The sequence below is a fragment of the Chinchilla lanigera genome, unplaced genomic scaffold (assembly GCF_000276665.1).
Source record: "Chinchilla lanigera isolate Chin_1 unplaced genomic scaffold, ChiLan1.0 scaffold00072, whole genome shotgun sequence".
NCBI classification, from domain to species: domain Eukaryota; kingdom Metazoa; phylum Chordata; class Mammalia; order Rodentia; family Chinchillidae; genus Chinchilla; species Chinchilla lanigera.
Genome location: NW_004955473.1, coordinates 10,619,509 through 10,642,803, shown reverse-complemented (window position 1 = coordinate 10,642,803; position 23,295 = coordinate 10,619,509). Strand labels below are relative to the sequence as shown.

At 33.1% G+C, this 23,295-nt stretch overlaps 1 protein-coding gene across 1 annotated transcript in view; it reads left to right on the top strand.

Moving 5' to 3' along the window:
• Positions 1-22,540, top strand: part of Stag2 (stromal antigen 2) — a gene marked incomplete in the record, with an annotated part of 145,543 nt that extends 123,003 nt beyond the window's left edge. Inside the window, 9 exon segments of the mRNA XM_013523060.1 lie at positions 1,319-1,420; positions 4,190-4,338; positions 5,615-5,743; positions 8,306-8,529; positions 11,156-11,345; positions 11,436-11,546; positions 14,650-14,776; positions 16,086-16,163; positions 20,613-22,540. Coding sequence (XP_013378514.1) covers positions 1,319-1,420; positions 4,190-4,338; positions 5,615-5,743; positions 8,306-8,529; positions 11,156-11,345; positions 11,436-11,546; positions 14,650-14,776; positions 16,086-16,163; positions 20,613-20,636 — 1,134 coding nt within the window.
• Positions 22,541-23,295: the final 755 nt, after the last annotated feature.

Sequence of the window (23,295 nt, the reverse complement as noted above, 5' to 3'; positions counted from 1 at the left end):
GGTGTTTTTTCCCCCCACATTAAAATGTGTTATGTTTGGAGTCAGGAGACCTAGGTGGTAGTTTTAGGTTGGTTGCTATGGAGCTTATGAACTTGAGTCACTAAGGACCTTTTGCATCCTACCCTGAGTTCCTTCATCAGTTTCACTTCACAGGAGCTATAAGACGCCTTTTAGCTCTCAAAATGTGACTTGACTCAGATGATTTATAAATTTTATAAATATATGAGATACTCTTAATTTGAAGTAGGAAAGGGTATTGTTAAGTTATATAGAATATAACTAAATATGGTAAGCTGGTTTATTAAATATTAAGTATAAACAAGTTATATATGTAAACTTACATTTTGCCTTCAAGAAGAAATAAGTTAACATGTAATACATTTGTCAAAACATACTTCTCTTTATAATATTATGCTCCATGAAAGAACCATGGCATCACTGAAAATTATTTTGGATCTTAAATCATTGGTAATTTTTAAACTAAGGTTTATGAAGTTATTTAATAAATTTTAAACATATACTTAGGTATTCTGTAAATCATTAGCAATAGGGGGATGTTTAGCCTATTATTCTCTCATAGTTACATATTTTGATTGCCATTTTAAATTAGAAAAAAGTTTATGTGCAATATGTAGTGCAAGTGTCACACACAATAAATTTCATTTTAAATGTTGTTTACAAGCTGTTAGTGTCTATCCACCAAAATAATAAAATTATACGCTACTCATGGCCTATATCCCCATTAGCAATGAATTAGGTTTGACAATAAACATGATTATATCCATTGTTTTATAATTTACAAAGAGAATTTTGTTTATCCTTTGTTACTTCTGAAACTTTGTATGACCTAATTATTTTATTTCATGTCTCCTTTATTTAAAACAAAACTTGGAGTTTAATTTTATTAGTTCTTAAGTGTTTTGTATTTCTAAATTTGCTGAAGTTATGGATTATATGTTCAGAAGTAATCTTTTTAAAAATCTTTTTCTTTTTTTAAAGAGAATAGTAAAGAAAAAGGAACAATAGCAAAATACAAACAGAACAAAGCAAGGACATTAAAAATGATACGGGGTTTCAAACCAAATGATAGAGATTAATAGTGGTTGTTATATTATATATTGTTATCTTCAACAGAGTTGCTCAGAGCTCAGAAGTAATCTTAAAAGTTTCAGTAACTTTCTTCTTATGTCTTGAAGGCATAATTTTGGCCAGATACATATAGTACTTTGTGACGTGCTTATGGGACTAATCTAAAATTAGTTTTACTGTCCAGTACTACTAAGAAGTAAACTCTAATCTTTGTAAATTTCTTTTCTAGTATTATAATGATTATGGAGATATTATCAAAGAAACAATGAGTAAAACGAGGCAAATAGACAAAATTCAGTGTGCTAAGACCCTGATTCTCAGTTTGCAACAGGTAAGACATTAAGAGTTCCAGCTTAGGGCCTGGGGATTTAGCTCAGTGGCACAGCGCCTGCCTGGCAAGTGCAAGGTCGTGAGTTCCATTCCCGGTACCGGAAAGAAACCAAAAAAAAAAAAAAAAAGAGGTCCAGCTCAGCTGCCATGATTAGTACTTAAATGAGGTAAACAGTGCAACAGGTAATTCATAAATGTAGAATTACAAAATATTCAGCCTAACTAGTAGACAAAAGAAGTATGATATAAGTTTTTGTTTTCTGACTGGCAAGATTGACAAGACCTGTAGCCCTCTAAGCTATAGAAATAGGTATGGTAGGTAGATTGGCAATACATGTAAAAATTTATATCATGCATGCCATTTGAGGCAACAATTTTACTTTTGAAAATTACTCAAAAGTAGTAGGGCAAATTTGTAAAAATAGTTTTACAAGGTTGTACATTGAAACATCGTTTATAATAGTAAGAAGTTACAAATAATCCAGAGCTATCAGTAGGATATTAGATCAACATACAGTACATTCCTACAATGGTTCTCGTGTGGCACTTACAATTAGTGTAAGGTATGTACTCATTAATGTATAAAATCTTTTAATACATAGCTTGAGAATAAAAAAAAAGTAACAGGGATAGCATCTTTATAATATTATATGTATCTCTGTCTTTCTGGAAAAATAGTAACCAAAATGTTAGCAGTTGTTAACTTATTTGGGTCAATATCAAGTGAATTTTAGGTTTTTCTTCATATATTTCCAGACTTTAAAGGAGCATATATGAATTTTACAACCAAAGCGCAACAGTCTTTTTTAGTTTGGCAGTGGCAGTGTGGGCTTATTTGGGGAAAATTACTTGCTTTAGATACTTTTGTCTTCAGAGACAAAATTTGCTTGCAGAACATACTCCAACCCAATTCCCTCTGATAAACTTTCTTGCTTCTTAGAAATATTAGCATGAAAGTTCTAAATTTCATTTGTAATCTGAGTATTCTTTGTTAAAATTAATAAAACTTGAAGGATTTTTAGAAGGATATTAACTTTCCCTTTGCTATAAAATAATAGCTGCTTGCTATAGAAAGTTTCAGAAATTCAATATTTGGAGAGGTATAAAGTTTATTTCTTCCTCAGCCTTATTAAGATATAAATGACAGAAAATGTATATATTTACAACATACTGCATGAAGTTTTGATATACACACAACATAAAATTATGAAATCTAACGTGCATTATTTTGCATGATTTTTTGTCCTAGGAACATTTAAGTTCTGCAAATTTCAAGTATATAACAAATTATACTGTATTCTTTTTTCTTTTGTGGTCCTATGGATTGAACTCTGGACTTTGCACATGCTAGGCAAGTGCTCTACCAGTGAGCCATATGCCCAAGCCCTGCAATACTTATTCCTAACTATACTCACAGTGCTGTACAATTGATCCCGAGAACTTACTCATCCTGTCTAAATTGAAACTTTGTACACGTAGACCAACATCTCCTCAGTCTCTCTGCTCCACTGGCCTATCCCCTGACAACCATCATTATACTCTGCATCTACGAATTCAAATTTTATAGGTTCCATTTTATGTATAAGTGAAATTATGTGGTATTTGTCTTTCTGTGTCTGACTTATTTCACTTAATGTAATGTCCTCCAGATTCATAGATGCTTTTACAGATGACTTAATTTCCATATTTCAAAGGTTAATTATTATTTCTCTGTATATATGTGTGACACCATATGTTCTTTATTCATCCACTGAGGGACACATACCTTGGTTGTATATTTTTGCTTTTGTGGCTGATGCTACAATGAACACATAAGTGCAGATATCCCTTTGACATACTAATTTAATTATCTCAATATATACCTAGAAGTCTTCAGCATTTTTGTTTCTGCGGTCCTGGGATGGAACCCTGAGTTTGGTGTATGCGAAGCTACTGCACTACCACTGAGTTATATCCTCAGACCTTTTAAAAATTTTGAGACAGGCACTGAATTGCCCATGCTGGCCTGGAACTTGTGGTTTTCCTGCCTCAGTCTCTCAAGTACCTGGTGTTGTAGGCATGTACTACGACACCCACTTTAGCCTTCAGCATTTTTAATAACTATCATATTTCATTTTATAGGTGGGCCATAATTTAATCAAGATCTTTTTGTTTCATGTTCAGATTTTTTATATTTTTTGCCACTATAACTAGCACTAAAACATTTCTGTACATAGTATTGCACATGTTATTTGTTATGGCTAAAATCTTATTTGAATTGATCGATCAAATGACATCAAAATTTAAGCTTTTGCTACTTTATGTTGAAAATTTTTGTTCTTTCTTTGTGATGAAAGTTCTTGATGTGGAAACTCATTACCCAACTGTCAATAATAATTTAGAGTGGAATGCCCTGGTTTAATCACCAGCACTGCCATAAAAAAGTAAATATGGGGTCATAGTTGCTTAGTAATTCAGTGGGTTTACTTTTTCTAATTATTTTTGCATGCTTAGTATAATATACAAGTAATACCAACAGAACAACATTCTGAGAAAACTAATGAAAAGAATTTCCAAAATCAATATTCACCTCTGGTTTAGATATATGAAGTGCTAAAATTTTGGTCATTTGGCCATTTGTATCACATTTTAAAAAGTCCATGTCTTGGAATAAAATGCTATATCTCATTTAGACAACACCTACATTTTAAGTAAAAGGTAGCATATTTTAAAAGATATGAATCTGTATTTAAAAAAAACCCTATAACATGCTTTCTTTCTTTCCAAACAGCTTTTTAATGAAATGATACAGGAAAATGGCTATAATTTTGATAGATCATCTTCAACATTTAGTGGCATAAAAGAACTTGCTCGACGTTTTGCTTTAACTTTTGGACTTGATCAGTTGAAAACAAGAGAGGCCATTGCCATGCTACACAAGTAATCTCAAAATACTTTTGAAGTTTTTGTGTCTAGTCCTTCACTTACAATGGCTAAATTAAATTTGTTTTAGTAGTGTATAAATGTCTACATATCTTTAAGAACCAGTTATAATGTTGTTTCAGTTACTATAATAAATCAGTAGAGACTAAAACTCCCTTTATAAGAAAGTCTTTGTATTAATTAAAACAATACAAAATCTACAAATTATGAGGAGCAAAGCAGTGTATTCATCAGGCATTACACAGTCTCTTATATTATTTTTGTCATACTCTAATTGAAGTTTAATTCCTCTGTCTCCAGTTTTTCTAGTTCTACATTCTATTTTATAATAACCCTTTCCATTGTTTTTATTACCTTTTTGTTTGCATATTTTCTTCCCTTAATCAAAGATAGAAATCATTTGATTTTATATTGGGCATGTAATTTGTGAGCAATTGAACTTTTTAAAGTATTGAGTACATTTTAGATTTTTTAACATAAACATTTGTGTATTAAACTGCTTTATCCCCTGACTGTGGATTAAAGAGCCTTGTTTTAGGGAAAACTAAGAGGCTTAAACTCTCATCGAAAGCTCCATGTTTTATGTCTTTTACTCCTCTTGATTACTTATTTTTTTTTTCTTTTTTTTTGAGATAGGGTTTCACTATGCAGTTCAGCCTGGCCTCTAACTCCTTGCGATCCTTCTGCCTCAGCCTCCCGAGTTCTGGGATTACGGGCATGTGCTACCATGCCTGGCAGTTACTTAGTTTAAAAAGTCTTAATTATCTTTCCTGTTGTTTATTTTACCCATAAGTCTCCTATATTTAATTTATTCTCTACTTTCATCTTTTTTTAAAACTCTGAAATTCATTTTTGTGCCTTTTAATATGTTTGTGGTAATTTTAGGTAATATTTAAGGATCACATGTGTTGTAATTATTTTGAGAAGTAATACATGATTTTCTTTCTGTGATAGCCTGTTTTCTTTTCCAATTCTGTCTGGATTGTTTTTCCCTAATTACATTTTTGATAGAGTATAGTGTTAGGTTGCCTTAATTAATAACAGTATTTGTTATCATATAAATATATTTTAAATGTGGTCTGATTAGAGTTTAATTTTTCAAACTATTTTTAAATAAGTCATTACAAATAGACGTTAATAATTAGTTTTACTCTTGTGCATGACAAAGGAAATATCGTAGTGGAAAGAACATGTAGAGTAAAATTTGCTTTCTAAGTTTCTTAAATTTTTATTATAATCTCTCAAATATTTATTTCAACTTATTTCTTTGCAGAGATGGCATAGAATTTGCTTTTAAAGAACCTAATCCACAAGGAGAGAGTCATCCACCTTTAAATTTGGCTTTTCTTGATATTCTGAGTGAATTTTCTTCTAAACTACTTCGACAAGACAAAAGAACAGTGTATGTATATTTGATAGAAATGTCCTACTTAATTTCGAGATTGTTTTTCAATCCCCGCGCCCCCCCCCCCATCCTTTATTTTTGTGGTGTGGGAGTTGAACCCAGGGCCTAATGCGTAGTTGCTATTCACTTCTGTTCTTTCTATACACACATTTGTAGGATTACATCAGTCTACAAAAATATTATACTAAAGCAATTTTATAATTAAAGAATTTTGACTATTCTGTATATAATACTCCATTCTAATGTTTTCAGTTCTCCCAGCATAGTTGTAGTTTTTGAGGTGTAATTTGAATGCTTTATGTTCTTATTTGCATTCTTATCACAGTCCAGCTAATGAGAGAATGTTTAAAAGACAATAATATTGAGAATCCATTAAGAGCATGCTAGTTTTAGTCTGTGTTTTGAGCTGTGACTACACTGCAAAGTGGAAGTCCTCATTTTATCTTTTTACTTTAATTACTGTTCCTGTTCTCTTAACAAACTCATTTGAGCAGAAAACTTCTCTCCTTTAAGGCTCCTAAAATTGTGACTAATAAACCAAAGAATGAATTGAAATTCTCAAAATCTTTCCATCTACTCCTTGGCTTTGAGGCCAGAATAAATACCTCAGTGTCTCTTTTACAAAAATCACCAGTGTTTTGCTTTTAAAGAGTGAATCTTAAAAATAAAGATGATAGGTTTTTTTTGTATGTGTGAAAATTCTAAAATACTCAAAAATAGTCCATGATGATAGAAATCATAATAGTGGTTGCTTTTAGAGTTAGATTTATTGAATGGGAAAAAAAACTTTCTGGGGTTATAGGAATGTACTGTTTCTTGAAAAGTGTGCAGGTTACATAGCCATATTCACTTGTAAAAGTGATTCAGCTGTACTCTTAATTTCTGTGCATTTCGTTATCTATAATTTTATCACAATTAAAATTGCATAGGTCTGGTGCAGTGGTGTGTGGCTGTCATCTAAACTACTTGGGGGACTGTGTCAGGAAGACAGCTTGATCCCAGCAGTTTTGGGGCCAGCCTTGGCAATGTAGCAAGATCATTTCTCTTCAAGTATTGCATAAACAGTATTAAATATAAATTAAACAATTCTATAATGAAATAATGAAATGAAAAATTCTATAATGAAATAATTCTATATAGCAGATTAGCTAAAGTGAAAATATTTGATAGTGGACCATATATATTGGACCATGTAAGTTGATACAAAACTACTTTGTGGGACTATTTGGGAGTACCTAGTAAAGGTTAGAATTCTTCCTACTTTGTGATCATGATCCACTGATTCCATTCATGTGGAGATACCCTACAAAAACTTTTGAATGCTTGTACAAGGGAACACATAAAAGAATATTGACCTTTTGCATTGTTTAAATGGGGAAGAACTCAAAAGAAACCTAAATATCTTACCAATTAAATCAGTCAGTAAATTGATAGAGCAAGTAATCTATCACACAGCATTCAAAATAGATTCTAAAAAACATGAATGTTGAGCACAAATAGGAAAGTACAAAACTGTGCTGTGCTGTTTATAAGCAGCTATATATTAAAAATACAGAAAATATTCATGAGGACAATAAATAGTAAATTCAGGTTAGTGGAACCTTTGGGGCAGAGATAGGGAGAAATGGGAATAGCTCTGGTGATGGCTGCTTTGCTGTGCTACTACATTAAGGTGTATCTTAAGTGCAAAGCTATAAATCTCCTTCAAGTGAATATACTTTAGTTCAAACTCTTGTCACAGACTGCTAAGAGTTCTGAAACTGGTATTCAGTGCATAGTCCACACAGGAGAGTACTATGCTACTGTGAATGGCTGAAGCTTATAGTAACTAAAACAATATATTGAACCCTTGTCACAAAGCAGTATGTCTTATAATTCAGGTCTCCTTTGCCGTTCAACTAATTAATGTTTACTGTGAAATGTAATACTTGATTGAAATTAGTCTACAGTTGTAATGATAACAGATGTTGGAATTGCACTTTATGGTTAGTTGATAAATAATTGTCTTCATTTATTCTAAGCATAATTTAGCCTAGGTCCTAAATTGTGGTTATGCCACACATTCATTTTTATGACTGGGTACATTATTTCTTCTTAAATTTTTTCACTCTTTCTTCATCTGTGAAATTGAGAGAGTAATTCCCTCACAGAATTGTAAGCATAGTTAAGTATCTGGGAGAAAAATGCCTAGCACACAGTAGTCATATGAAAATTAGTTGAATTTTGCTTGAAAAATTACATGTGATCCTTTTGATATTTGGATCCAAGAGTAGATTTGTAATTTCTATCAGGCCAAAACTTTTTACAGGTAGGCATCATATATGATTTATCTTTGTATCTCTCCTCCATGCCTGGGACACGATAGATACTTAACAAATGTTAGACTGAAATGCTCTTAACTCATGTATTGCAAGAGGCGTGATAGGAATAAAATTGTCCATCGTTGTCCTAAGTTTGAGACTGAGTATTGAAGTAAAACACCCATGGTTCCCACAGCTAAGGGTTGATAGAATTGGCAGTTTCATGTGTTAAAGTGAATAGTTTCTACTTCTTTTTCAGGTATGTTTACTTGGAAAAGTTCATGACCTTTCAGATGTCACTCCGAAGAGAAGATGTGTGGCTTCCACTTATGTCTTATAGAAATTCTTTGTTAGCTGGTGGTGATGATGACACCATGTCAGTCATTAGTGGAATCAGCAGTCGGGGTTCAACTGTACGGAGTAAAAAATCAAAACCATCTACAGGAAAACGGAAAGTGGTTGAGGGCATGCAGCTTGCACTCAGTAAGGAGAGAGAGTGTGTGTGTGTGTGTGTGTGTGTGTTAAGTGTATTTATGTTTATCTTGAATATTTACCAACTGAATAAAGGTTGACCTCATTATTCCTTTGGTAAGTGTTCAGTAGTAACTTACTCAGTGTGTCTATAATACTTAAATATGCTGCTTTAAGCATTTTACCTATATAAATTCAGATGAATAAGTCTTCAGGAACATCCTCTTCAAATGAAAAACTAGCACAGAGCGATTAAGTGACTTTCTCAAGGTCATGCGACTGTTAAGTCGGAAAGCCAGGCATTCTCAATCTAGAACACTTGTTTTTAAGTGCAGTGCTATATACTACATGCAAAAGGATGGGGACTCAGTATTATAGAGCTATTTACTACTAAGCTACAAGAATGAGTCACCTAATTTTAAGTGGAACAACACAGTCAGAGGGTTTGCAACCTTAATTTTCTGTGAAGAAGTCACTATTTGTAAAGAATCTTATAGAAATTCTAAGTACTATCACATTTGATTTCTCATTTTGATGCTTTGATAGCTTGGGCTCCTAGCATTTCAAGGTTTGTTCAGTATGGGGTCCAGGGATTTTTTTCCCTTTTCTCAAAAACCCTTAAATAAATCAGAATAGTTTTTAAAATTTGTTGTTATTATTGTTAAGTAACAAACCACCTCAATACTTAGATCATAGCAAGGATCATAATGTATGATGTATTGGAGAGGAAGACTCAAAAGGCTGATGGTTCAAATCATAAAGTCATCTCTAGTTATATATATGACATCAGCTGGACTGTGTGGCAAGGCACCTACACATGACCTGTCCATATGTCACTGTGCTCCAAGAGAAAGGAAGTGAATGCTGCCAGTTTTAAGCATCTTACAAACTTGCGTAGTATAACTTCTGCTGTGGTGTGTTGGCCAAGCAGTCACAGAGATTCTAGGGGCACGTATGTAATCTTCCACTTCTTATCATGAGGACTGTCAGAGAATTTGAGGATCATATTTTTAAATTGCCACATAATTTATCAGCAGTCAGTCATCATCAGGAATATAGTGTTAAAAAACTTGATTATCTATCTTACGGATAGTTTTAGTATGTCTTGTCCATTTGGAACCTTTTGCTTGTACAGTTTTTTACGTGGTTTCATATATATATATACTAGCATTACAGTTGATGGGGAATGTATTCTCTCCAACCATTAAATAGTTAGAGCTGATAGCTTATAAGAAGTTAAATTTTTTTTTAATAGAAAAGTTACTAAATTAAAATATGTTTCCTCCATATAATTGTAAATTTTAAAAAGCTTTTCTTATCTGAACCAATAGTCAACAGTTACAGATTTGTACTGGACCATAAAAATATACCTGCCCAGTAAACTTCATGAAACATTTATATATAGTTGAACTCAAGGGATGATGTGATTATATTATGAAATGTGAAATTTGTGTTTACTCCATCCGTTACTAGGGTATTAGCACATTTTTCTCACAACTCTTTTCTTTAAAACTTATATTTATTTACACATATATAATCTTCTAATAAAGCAATTTTCCTCCAAGTTCATAGTTAACAGTTTTATATCCCAGATCAGTGATTTTAAAAAATTACTGTTAACTCACTAACACATGTGAATTTTTTTTTTTTTCCCCATACCGGGAATCAAACTCATGATCTTGTGCTTGCCAGGCAGGTGCTGTGCTGCTGAGCTAAATCCCCAGCCCCTGTGAATTTGTGCTTTTATTAATCATGGCAACACCTATAGACATTGGGAAATAAAAATAGCTTTTGCAGATGTGAAACTTGTTTTTGTTTTTAGCCCAGTATTGTACTTAAGGTACATATGGATTTGTGGTCCCCTTGCAGCTAAGAATTTCTTAAGACCCTAGCAGTCTGCATCTGATAGTTTGGGAACCACTGTCCTGTTGTCTTCATTCCTAGTACCATGTCTCATTCCCCTGGGCCATATAATTATTCTTCATATGACCTATTTACTCATAAGTCTTCCTGTTCTGAGGTCCGCCCTCTATGCTGTCACTCATTGATTAAAACATGTGACTCACCATAGTGTTTCCTTTCCCTAAAACTCTCAGCTGCAACTTTGTGGCATGTTAGCACAGATAACAAGACTTTCCACAAATTGATTCCTGCTTTTTTATCCAGTCTTTTCCAACTCTTTCCATCTTCAGACCCCAAGGGTAGCAGACTATTAGTTGGAACTATATGAAATTGCCATTTTTGTAGGTCAAATGTCACTCAGCAGATAAATAGGATTCAGTCATCATTTCATACCCTGTACTCTTGCTTATATTCTTCCCTTTGCTTCCCTTCACAGCCCACTTGATACCTACTATTGTTAGGAGTTACTTTTGGTTAGCTGTCTCTGATGGTACTACTCCCATTTCCCCTGAATTCCCTTTGTATTAGCACTTGTCATACTGTATTGTAATTCCCTGATTGATCTTTCTCCACAACTGGACTACAACAGTAAGGTGGAGGTGGTTCCTTACATACCTTTCTATCTCCTTGTTCTTTGCATGCTGATGTGAAAGGCAACCAGATCTATGTTGGTCTGAAAGAGTTGATTAATAAAAATTAGTGGCTATATTTCATTGCTGTCCCTTTTGCCTTTCAGCTGAAGAAAGCAGTAGTAGTGACAGTATGTGGTTAAGCAGAGAACAAACACTGCACACCCCTGTTATGATGCAGACACCACAGCTTACCTCCACTATTATGAGAGAACCCAAAAGATTACGGCCTGAGGATAGCTTCATGAGTGTCTATCCAATGCAGACTGAGCATCATCAAACTCCTCTTGATTATAAGTAAGTAGATTTGCTCATTTTCTGTACTAGAACTTTATGAATTACATAGAAAAAAGTTAAGTTAAAAGAAGAATAAAATTCTTCTTGAAGCACGCAGGTAACATGGATGTTAGCTCAAAGACAACAAGAGGAAGCAAGGCAACAGCAGGAGAGAGCAGCAATGAGCTATGTTAAACTGCGAACTAATCTTCAGCATGCCATGTAAGTGAGAGTGCCTTATTGTCTGAGTCTAGGAAGTTCACTAATTCATTTTAATATATTTTAATGTGTGCCTCATCTAAAATTTCAGCAGACTCTCTAGAGTAAGCTGAAATAATCAAGGAACTAAAAATTGGTCTTTCCAACAGAAAAAAAAAATATTTTAAATATTAACTAGATAGCCAAAGGACCAAAGTTAGGTTGATCTGTTGGAAAAATTTAAATATGAATCCTTGTTTAATTTGGTACACACAATTAAAAAATACATTTCTGTTACATTTAATTAATTTTCCCGCCATAGTAGTTCAGGCCTTCATCTCTCACCTGAACTGTTGTAGTAGCTTTCTAACTGGTTTTCTTCCTTCAAATCCCCATTTATCCTTTCACCAAAACCCTCCCTTCACACCTTCCCACCACTCCATTATTCACACTACCATTAAGAATCACTATTCTAGAATAAAAATATTAACATGTAACTCTCTTACTTAAAATTTTTCCATGGCTCCCCATTGCCTGCTGGATAAAGTTCACACTCCTTAGCTCATGGCATGCAAGATCTTTCAGAATAATAGCCCTGCCTACATTTTAGTGTCATACCTCATTCCTCGGTAACTGGTGAAATCATCATGAAAGAACAAGCTCAGGTGTCACCTTAGGTGAAGCTGTGGTCATCTATGCTCCCATTAAACTATTTATATTCATATTTCTTACAGCACTTGCCACGATGTATTGTAATTGTGATTTTGTCCCTTTTTCTAGACTGTGAGCTCTTCAAGGGCAGGGACCCCATTCATTGCCTGTTAGTGCTTGGCACATAAGAGGTGCTAAGTAAATGTTCACTGAATGAGTAAATGTTCAGCACTTAAGAAATTATAATTTATCTTTTAAGTACTTTGTTTTTACTGGGTTCTATATGAGAATTTAAAAAATCATCGTGAAATCTAAGTAGTTTTGGCTATAAAAGAAATGACCAAGAAGCAATACTTAGCTAATGTTTTGTATATCTCGATTGGTATACAGGGGACAGTGTGATGTTTCTAATAAAGATTTTGAGTTTGAAAGCATTGTAACATAGTGTGATATATATTTTAGTATTGGGAGGTAGTAATTGTTACCCTTTTAAAAAATTCATATTTCATTTTATTTTGTTGATTTTAAAATAAGAATTTCACCAGCTTCTCTTAAGAAATGATCAATTTGCCTGTAGTGGTAGCACATACAAATTCACTTTAGTTATCTCTGTAGAAATCTTAAGAACCTCTACTGTGACAGAAACTAAGTGCTATTAAATTTGTGGATTTGTATCCTAACTTGGCTAATATTGTCATCATCTGTACTATCACTTGGTTCTATCACCATTTTTCTGGCTAAATTCTGCTTAATACATGTTTCATGCTGGATCCTACAGCTAATTTCTTAGCTCCCAGTTAATCACCAGTTCCATCACTCCAGAATTCTGCCACACAGTCATTTGGTTTATATCTCTCCCCTGGAACGTTGGCAGTGTTTCTCAAGATCCTCTAGAGCAGTGGTGTTGAACTTTTGGCACATGTGCTGCAATGGTCTGTTCGTATCACTGAAAGCTTTAAAAGGTTCACCGTCACCACTCTAGGGCATCTCATTACTCAGTACCGTTTATTTTGTTTGTAGTTTAATTCCCAGTTGTAAGTAATCTCCTCCAGGCATCTACAAGGGATTATCTCATTTAAATAACTGTCATCCAAGAATTCTTTTGGTTTTGTTATACCACCAAAAATGGTCTGTTGTCTAGGATTTCAAAGCACTTTCATTTTGCAGTGATTTTTCTGTGGTGATGTCTGTCCTATAATTGAAAATACTTACAAATTATATTTTTTCCTGTAGTTCACATCACATATATCTTCCGTGTACTCCGAATGAAATGCAGAATGGATTTATTATGGTCTTTGGTAACATGTATGAAACATACATTCCTTCATAGTTGTCCCCACAAAAATAGTGAAATAATCTGTTAATCATGACTGTTTAAACCATTATCAACATGTTTGTCCAAGTAGCATGGATCAGATATCATGTCTTGTTATCTTTTTATCTTTTAAGATATACTATAGTATTATACACTGTGAAACATTTAGTAAATAATTATTGGAATTTTGGTGGGTCTGTTTTTGAGGGGAGGGATCTTTGGATAACAGAAGAATGTAATGTTAACCAAACTGGGAAACAAGAAATCACACTAATTTGCACTGTTGGGTTGGTTATTTTATGCTGATCTGGGCTAATTTGTGAACTTAGTTTATTTTCCCCATGATTTTAAAATAATAGAGCTTTTGGTTTTAATTTTTATTTCTTCTATATGTATTGGTTTTTGAGTTTCATAGGGCACAATGGTTGTTCATTCTTTTCCTGAGACAGATTTAATTCCTTATTTCGGTGTCTATAGCACTTGATACATACAGTTCTATTATAATATTTATTATTTTCTCATAATTAACTGTTTATCTCTATTTTCCCCTGGTAGACTGTGAGCTCCTTGAGGGCAGAAACCATGTTTTATTTTTCCTCCCTCCCTTCCTCCCTTCTGCCTCCTTCTCTTTTTCTTCATTCTTCTTTCTTCCATAAGACACAGTAGAAACTTGTCAGAGTAGGCACTGTGTAAATGAATGATTAAATGCATGCCTAATATAAATTAGGGAGTGAGCGATGAATGGGAAAGTTAGCATTATATATAATGAAAAAAAATAACATGTATGTTCTGAAAATGTCATTTTTTTCTTATCTGTTTTATTTATTAATTTGTATTTTGCCTACTTTCAAAAGGGATTTGAGGTATCTTGTATGTTCCCATGTGGGAAATTCTTATTCAACTTTGTATATGGGATATCAAGACTATCAAGCTAAATGTATCAAGTAATATAGAATTAACATAGTTCCTTAGCATTTTCAAGCAAGGGAACATTGGATTTTCTACATCATTGATGACATGAGCAATGCCTAATCATTCTCCTTGACCTTTAATTCCTTCATTTTCCATTATACTTGAATAGAGAGAGCCACATAATATCTACCTACATATTAATAGTCATGTCACTGGTTCAGGTCTTGACTTTGTTTTATATTTCTCTAGTCGGCGTGGTACAAGCCTAATGGAAGATGATGAAGAGCCAATTGTTGAAGATGTTATGATGTCCTCAGAAGGAAGGATTGAGGATCTTAATGAGGGAATGGATTTTGACACAATGGATATAGACTTGGTAAGAAAGTTAAAGAAATAAGACTTTCAGTTAGGTCCTTTGGGAATAAAGTTGAAGCAATACTTGCTACAAAAAGTATTTTCTGCAAAAATGTTCATCTAGTTGCCAGAGGGTTGGGATATGAGAAGGGACTGAGGAGTGGATATGGTTGGTGAAGCTATTAGATCTTGGTTTAAGATGATAAAAATTGTTTATTGAAGCCAGATGTGGTGGGACACACCTGCAGCCCCTGTACTTGGCAGGCTGAGCCAGGAGGATCACTGTGTGTGCTTAAGGCAGCCTAAACTACATAGCAAGACCCTATGTCTCAAAAAACAAGGAAAAAATATTACGTGCCTTTGAGATTAATTTAGAAATAGAGTTAAAGGATATATGTTGCTTATCTTAATTTGATTACAAAAATCAAATTACATTTAATGGTTATGTATTAAGTCTTCCAAAAACATTTTGAGTGAATATGCTAAATATCATGGTGTCTTACAACTTTCCATTTACTTGCCACTGTCAAAATAACATTATTCACATGTTGTCACCCTGTTATTGAGACAAATTTCTATACCAGATAATGGAGTAAAATTACTTAAAGAGAAGTGAAATATATATTTGGGCATATTCTCTTAATAATTGTAAATATGGTTAAGGCTTAGAGTATACCAAATGTACCTACATGTTTTATTTTGCCAATTTTCTCATTCAACTTTATAAGTTAGGTTGAGGGGATTTGAAGATACTTGTGCTTGCACAGCCCAAAAAATCAAAACTGAGACTTACTATATGTTAGGACTTGTGTTTTTTTTTTTTTTTTTTTTTTGAGAGAAGGTCTTGGTATGTCATTCAGGCTAGGCTTAAACTCACTTTGTAGTCCAGCCTGGCCTCAGAACTCATGACAATCATCTTCATGCTTCAGCCTCCTGAGTGTTGGGATTATATGCATGTGCCACCATGCCCACCTTTGTGATTCTTATTTTTAGTGCACTGTGGGGTATATTCTCTTTAAAAGAAAGAAGTAATTAAATATGGCTTCTCTTTAGAGTAATTTGGTGTCTTTAAAGGAAAATTATTTGAAAAGAAGGACTTTTAGAAGTAAAATTTAAAAAATGTTCCCAGGTTTGTTTTTCAGAATAACTTTCTACCAATGAATGTTTTTGGACTTTTAAACATTGTGTAGTTTGAGTTTGCAGTATTTGGCGTATTGTATATTTATAGCCCTGTAGCCCATGTAAACCCCTAATGATAATAAGGATATTTTCAGTTACTATTCTGATTGTAGTTAGAGCAAGTGTCAACTAACTTCTTATTTTTTTCTTAGCCACCATCAAAGAACAGACGAGAGAGAACAGAACTGAAGCCTGATTTCTTTGATCCAGCTTCAATTATGGATGAATCAGTAGGTTTAATTTAAATGTACCCCAAGACTGAAAAAAGTATAGATAATCCCCAAATTTAAGGTTGAAGAGCTGGGGCAGCATACTGAGAAGTGATGAAAACAATTGGACTTAAGAAAAAGAGGCTGTCAGGCAGGATTTCAGTGGGAGAAGAGGGCCAATGCAGCAGTGGTAACAGATGGAAAAGTGCCTTCAAATCCCTTGTCAACTGGGACTTGAATATGGAGGAATTCAGATCTTTCCGATAGGTTTAGATTTGCATTGTATTTCAGAAAGATTTCCTTGGGATTTATGGGTGGATAAAATGAGTGGGGGAATAAAAGTAATAGGAACTTGAATAAAGATTTTGATAGCAGAGAGAGGACATTGAGATATCTAGGATGGAGAGTCAATTACCCCCTCCAGCCCTTGTCTGTTACTGGTTTTTCTCAGGTCTTTTTCTTAGCTACTTCTGTACCATATTTTCTTTGATACTGCAGTTCAACTCCTCCTCAGTTATTGGACTGTTGCAGAGCCTTTTAACTGATCTTGTTGCCCTACCCCTCTTTTATATCTTTCGTAGGATTATCTTTCTAAAATGTATGTCTGATCGTTTCACTTAAAGTTGTAAGTTGTTTTTTCCCTACCACCATTAAGAAAAAATTCTGGGTCCTTACCTAGCAAACCAAGCCTTTAGTAACCTAGTAAACCAAGCCTTTAGTAACCTAGTCCTTACTACCTTAACTTTGTCCTTTTCCCTATATTTACATATATCCTATGTTCTGCCCACAACAAGTCTTGCAGGTTCTTTCCAGCAGTCTATGTTCTTTGATGATTCCATGCCTTTGTGTAAGTTTTTTTTCTCTGCCAGAAATATTCCTTGTTTTTTCTTCCTAGTTGATTCTTTCTTTAATACTCAATTTTAACATTATCTGTGACATTTTTTTCTACACTCTCCAGATATTTTATTCTCTGCTCTCTTCAACACTTTGTATGGAGTTTCATTATGATAATTACCAGACTGGTGTAGTGAGATAGGTTATTACATATCTTGGTCTGTCAATAGACTGAACTTCATAAAGCAGTGCACAGTAGGTGGATTGTCAAATAAGTAGGTCATTTAAGTGCCTTACCACTTTTTAGTGTCCTGCCTATTCATACTCCTTCCTCCTAAATCCTAGTACTTCAGGTGACTGTTGTACCATCCTCTGAGGCAGCATTTGCTCTTGGCTCTCCACAACCTCATAATCTGCTTTCAGATAGCTTTTGGAGATAATTTTACTAAACTAGTTTACACTAACACACTATATTAATAAGGTCAGTTATCTGACCTAAAACTCAGAATAGAGCAGGTAGTATGGTAATCTTTAGCTAGACCATGTTGGGATCTTTTAAATCAGTATTTCTCAGTCTTTTATGTGCCTTTGAATCATCTAGAAATCTTACTAAAATGTAACTAGATCCAGCTTCAGTAGGTCTAGATCATGACCTGGGATTTTGCATCTTTGACAAGTGTTGTTGCTGCTTAACATCTACAGACTGTTCCTTGAGTAGCAAGTATTTAGTACACAGGCAACCTGTCTTATCCAGAAGTGTATATAGTAAAGTAGGTGGTTTTCTGGATGATATAGTAAAATACATCTTAATAAGACATGAAGGTAGCAATTGTGAAGGGTAAAGGAGAATGTTTTCAAGACAGGTGTCGTGAAATACATTCATTCAGCAACAGTTCAGTGAGCTGAAAGTTGGTGCTAAAATGAGTAAGACACTCATTCTGTCCCTAAATATTGAAAATTCTAGTATACCTTGACTGTAACTTTGAAAAGTACAGAAGCTAGTATTTGAGAGCTTGTGTGCCTGCCACTATATGAGGCATAATGTATTTGTAAGAGTAGTAATTTGATGGCAGTTACTTTTGATTTCATAATCTGCTGTTATCTCTACTATTTATGCTTACCAAAAATGAAAGAACTCATTTAGATGAAAACATCAAGACAAATAATTAGGAAATTGAAATGATTAATTATAGTCTAAATTGATACAAGCAGGTACAGATCTCTATATTTTTTCATGTATTCATTTAACAGCAGAACTTTAAGCATTTGTTTGTTTAGTCACATACTAGATTTGCAAAACGGTGTTCTTCAGATTATGAAAATAATGAAATAGCAATATAAACTATTTTTGACATCTAGCATTTAGAGAAAATCATAATCTGAGGTCCAAAAACAGGGACCTAATACTCTTACTTACAGCAACTTCATGATTTTCTCATGTATATTTATTTTATTATAACTGAGAATCCTTTTTTAAATTTAATAATAGTTTAGCTGCCTCTGACTAAAATGAAATGAGTATTGTACCGATACTTGTAGTTTTACAGCATTACCACATGATGGCAGCAGTCACATAACAGAGTAAGGTTCAGGTACCTTCAGAAGTCTGTGACTGTACTTTTTAAAAGTTCATCTCAATTTTTTTCTTAAGTATGTACTCCATAGTGTCATGACTATAACCCAAGAATGGAATAAAGACAAATTTGGAATGTAAAAATGTATTTGCCATAGTATAATAAATACATTTATATTGTGATTCATTGAAATAGTAAAGTTGAATTTAAATCCTTTAATACCCACTTCTAAGATTTTCTGGTTCTAAGTACCTTAAAGCACCTTACTGTAGATACTTCAGGTTATTACTAAATAAAGCCTAAGTATATCATTTGTAACATGATTTTCACATTGTCCAGAAGTGACAATATAAAAACTCGGAGCATATCATTTTGGGGCTACATGTACATAGAAGTCCAGATATATGGTATAGTTGATTTTATATCTGGAGACAAAATTGATTTATCCCATTGTGATAATGGCTCTTTTCTGCCAGTATTGACACAACAACCGATGGTTTGATATTTGTATATTTAAGTATATGTTTAAGTGTTTATTAATATTAACATCAGAAACAGTTACAGTTTGTGTTCAAATAGAAGAGAGTGTCACTTATGTTACCTTCTGTGTTGAGATTCTCTTATTAGACCTACATGTAGTGTAGAATTGGTAAAGCCTCAGTATATGGAGCTAATTTAATGGTCTAGTAGGAGGATCTAGTTACAACTAGTCTATACAAAATAGCAAAAGGAATTTCAGAAACTCTGCAAAGAACTTAATTCATTTTCATACCATGCTCTACACTAAAAATTCACTAATTTAAAATTTTATTCTTTTGCTAACCTTCAAACTTTTCCTTGCCCAAAGTCATAGTGTTTTGGCTGTAAGAAACTCTTAAAAATCATCTAGGTCTTTTTAGTGGAAACATCCTGGCCATTGAAACTCTCAATTTTAAACCATCAAAGAAGAACCTGGGAACTTCTTGAAGGAGAGGAAAGAGAAGGACTAGGGATATGTAATGTGGTAGTTATTTAGTTAATGGAGGGGTAAGAACTAGGATACATGAATCCTTAAGTTTTCACCACTGGGGATTCCAAACAACTGTACTTGATAATTCATTACAAAGAGGCTGCATTCAGTAGATACTTATTTTTCTGATCTGAAAATACATAATTCCTTCAAATCAAAACAGTTCAAGTTCTGGCTTTGTTCAAGTGAGATTTAACTTACAAATAAGTAATCTTGTGATCTCAGTCTCAGCTCATTACCTCTGGCTTAGATAGCAGTTCGTACTAGCTTATTATAGTATCCTAAAATATTGCTTAATTGGCATAAGTGTTAGCACCTCACTTAGTATATATGCTAAAAGTAATGTGCCTCTCTTACTCAATGAACAAGGTTGAGTCATTCCATCCATTATGTGCGTTTACTTTTAGAAACAAGTAATTACTAGAATTTACCTAACATTCTTTACTCAACTGGAATGTATAGAAAAGTATCAATACTGTATAAATCATTTTACCCATTTCACATTATTTGATTTCTTAAAATTTATAGTTAATGCTCATTAACTCAGATTTTCTAAAGAAAGCTTCCCATTGTCTTATGTGCTTGTGGTGTTCTTCGATTTTTTTTTTTTTTTTGGTTTTGCATGTTAGAACACTTCTTTAAAAAATGATGCCTTCAGAGTGAAATGGATGTTTGTAAAAGACTTTGTTAACCTCTTTCCAATGAACTTGTGCCAGAAATTTATGTTAGGAAGCATGTTCATATGTTCATTCCACAAATGTTGGGAGCCTATCTATGTTTAGGACACTAGGAGTGTATATAAACATAGGTAAGCCAAGGTTCCTACTCTAATATTTATGAGATAATTGGCATTTTGATTGGGCCTGATGCTGTTTCATTAATGGTCACTTTAAATTTGGAATTACTTACCTGAAGAGGGGACATTTTCAAAGTGGTTTTTATTAGAATATTATTTAACATGATATTAGTAAAGTACTAATGTAATATTTACAGGTATTTTTATAAATAAATGAATGACTATTTTAACAACTCTTTTTTTTCCTCTCTCATTAGGTTCTTGGGGTGTCAATGTTTTAATACCAGTACACAATTAAATCTGTGGTGAAGTCATTTTCTAAGTGGAAGAGGAAATTTTAAAATAAAGTGTGGTAGATACAGTGAAATTCTGTACAGATTTTTCTCTAAGGAGAATATGACTTGCTTATGCTTACCAAGATCAAGTGCATTGAGGGGCAGTTTTGTTTGCCTGAAAAACATAAAGGACAAGTAAACAATTTGATGATAAGCTACAGTTTTTCTTAGAAAGTAAATATTTTATTTATGCGCTGTTAGTTGGCTTTTAAATCAATTATTTCATGCTTTTTTAAAAAAATAACTATAACAATCTGAAGAGGCATTTGGTACAGATAAGAATCCTCTCACATTTATTTACTGGTTGTACTAAATAATGATGACCTCTGCTGGATTTCTGTTTACATCCAAGAAACAAAGTAAGGATGAATTTATTCCCTGACCCCTGAAATTGTAGGATAGAATGAATTGTTTTTAGCATTCTAAATTTAAATGCTTAAAACGTCAATCAATACTTTGTTTTAAATATTGTAATTGTGGAGAAAAGTTAAACTTATAAGCAGAACTTTTACAATTTTTTCATCTAAAATGTATTTTAAGATATTTTTAAAATCCAAGAGCTTCTCTATACTTTTCAGAACTATCCAGATGTAATGAACTGCCAGAAGGTAACCAGTCTCAAACATGCTTATCCCACTATCAACCCTGAAAGTTTGCTTGTCCTTTAAGATAAAAATGTAATGTTGTGATATTCCTTCCAGTAGTGCCACTGTATTTTGTCTCCAAATAAAAGAAGCTTATTGTAGTATGTTTGCAGAAAAATTCTAAACAAAAATTATACAGCTTATTAGAGTGTGGGAATAGGGATCTAAATTTTAAATAAAATTATATATATATATAAATTGGTGCTGATTTTATAATTGCGCAGTTTGTTTAGTTTTTTCTTACTTTTAAATTCCAACTTAAAATTATGAGGTTTCAGAAATATATTGAAAGTTTAACAATGTTTAAAAATAGAAAAGCATGAGTGTTCATGCTTTAAAATGATTTTTAAATTTGTATTTTATATTGTTTTATCTATCTGTCTTTGCAAGCAGTCTTCAGGTTAAAGATACTTCTAACAGGTTACAGTACACTTCCTCTGTATGTAAATTAGATGGGATAATAGAATTCATAACCCATAATATTCTTTGAAAGCTAAGCTTTAAACTTCATTTTATGTCCTTTCACAAATGAATTAGTTTAAAACAGAAAGTGGCTACTTGCCATTTTGACATCAACTCATTTTGCGAGGCTTAGGCAGCTAGACATCGTTTAAAACAAAATATTAACTTATATCACGTGTATCTATCTTTTGTCAGTCGTCTCTCAGTTCTTGAGGTTATTATTTTAATCATTCCATGCCTTAATATGCTTGCAATACAAGTATATCTTCAGATGGGTGAATACCAAAAGGCTTCCAGTTTTTAGAGTCAGAAATCAATAAGCATTGGGCTGTGGTAGCCAAAAACCATAGGTTAGCTAAAAGATCATAATAAAATACAATTATTTTATTAAATCATGGTTAACAAATGAAACCGGACTTGTCTAACAGATTTTTCATCAACAAATATTGTTATGTGCAAAAGTATTGCATATGTTGTTTTACACCACTGCATTTACTAGAACTGCTGAGAGGACTGTATATATGATTTTAAACCTAAGTTGATTTTTTTCTCACTCTTGAGGGGAGTACTTCTTTGTGAAAGCAGTTCTTACAGCTTTGTTTTCAACCAGCTAAAAATGTTTTATATATTACTCTAACCTGTTGTCCTCCACATTCTATTGTCCTAATTGTACTGTTTTCTGATTTGTATTTATGTCTTGAGACAGTAACTTTTTGAATAAAAATAAACCTACAGTATGTTGTATGTTTTATCTCTTGTAATCAAAGGGGAAGGGTGACTAAATGATTTACTATCAATCAATTATCTATATATATCTATTACATGTGTTTGAGTGGGAATATTTATAGAAAACATCACCATTTTATATTTTTAATAAATCATATATTTTTAAATGAGACTAAATCCCTAATTGGGTTATTACTTTAAAATAATCTATAACCATTATTGCTTTAATTTTTATTTCATGTGAGTTAACACACTTTGAAATGTCTACATTGTTTATTCAGGATATATTTGAATGCCTACTATGTGCCAGGCATAGGTTAGAAGTCCTTCCTTCATAGATTCAATGGAGAAAACAAAACAAAACAAAAACTTGTAATGAGAGTCCCGGAAAGGAAAACAGCCAGGGAATGAAATGAGAGAGAAATCTACCTTAGGTGATTGGCTTTAGTTTGGAAATAAAAGCCAACATTTGAAAAAGAATTTATTCTTACTGAAAATTCTTGCTTGAATGTTAACAAGGTTTGCATTTTTTTTTTGGAGACAGACTCTTGCTCAGTAGTTTAGCCTGACCTTGAATTCACTGTATATCCCAGGCTGGCCTCAACCTTGTTGTGATCCTCCTGCCTCATGCTCCTGAGTGCTGGGATTATAGGTGTGTGCCATCACACCAGCTAATTTGTATTGTATTCTTTAAAATAGAATTCGATCAGTGGACATTGTTCATTTGGGCTATTATGTAGGTCATATGAGTGTTCAGTCTTTGTTGTTTCAGA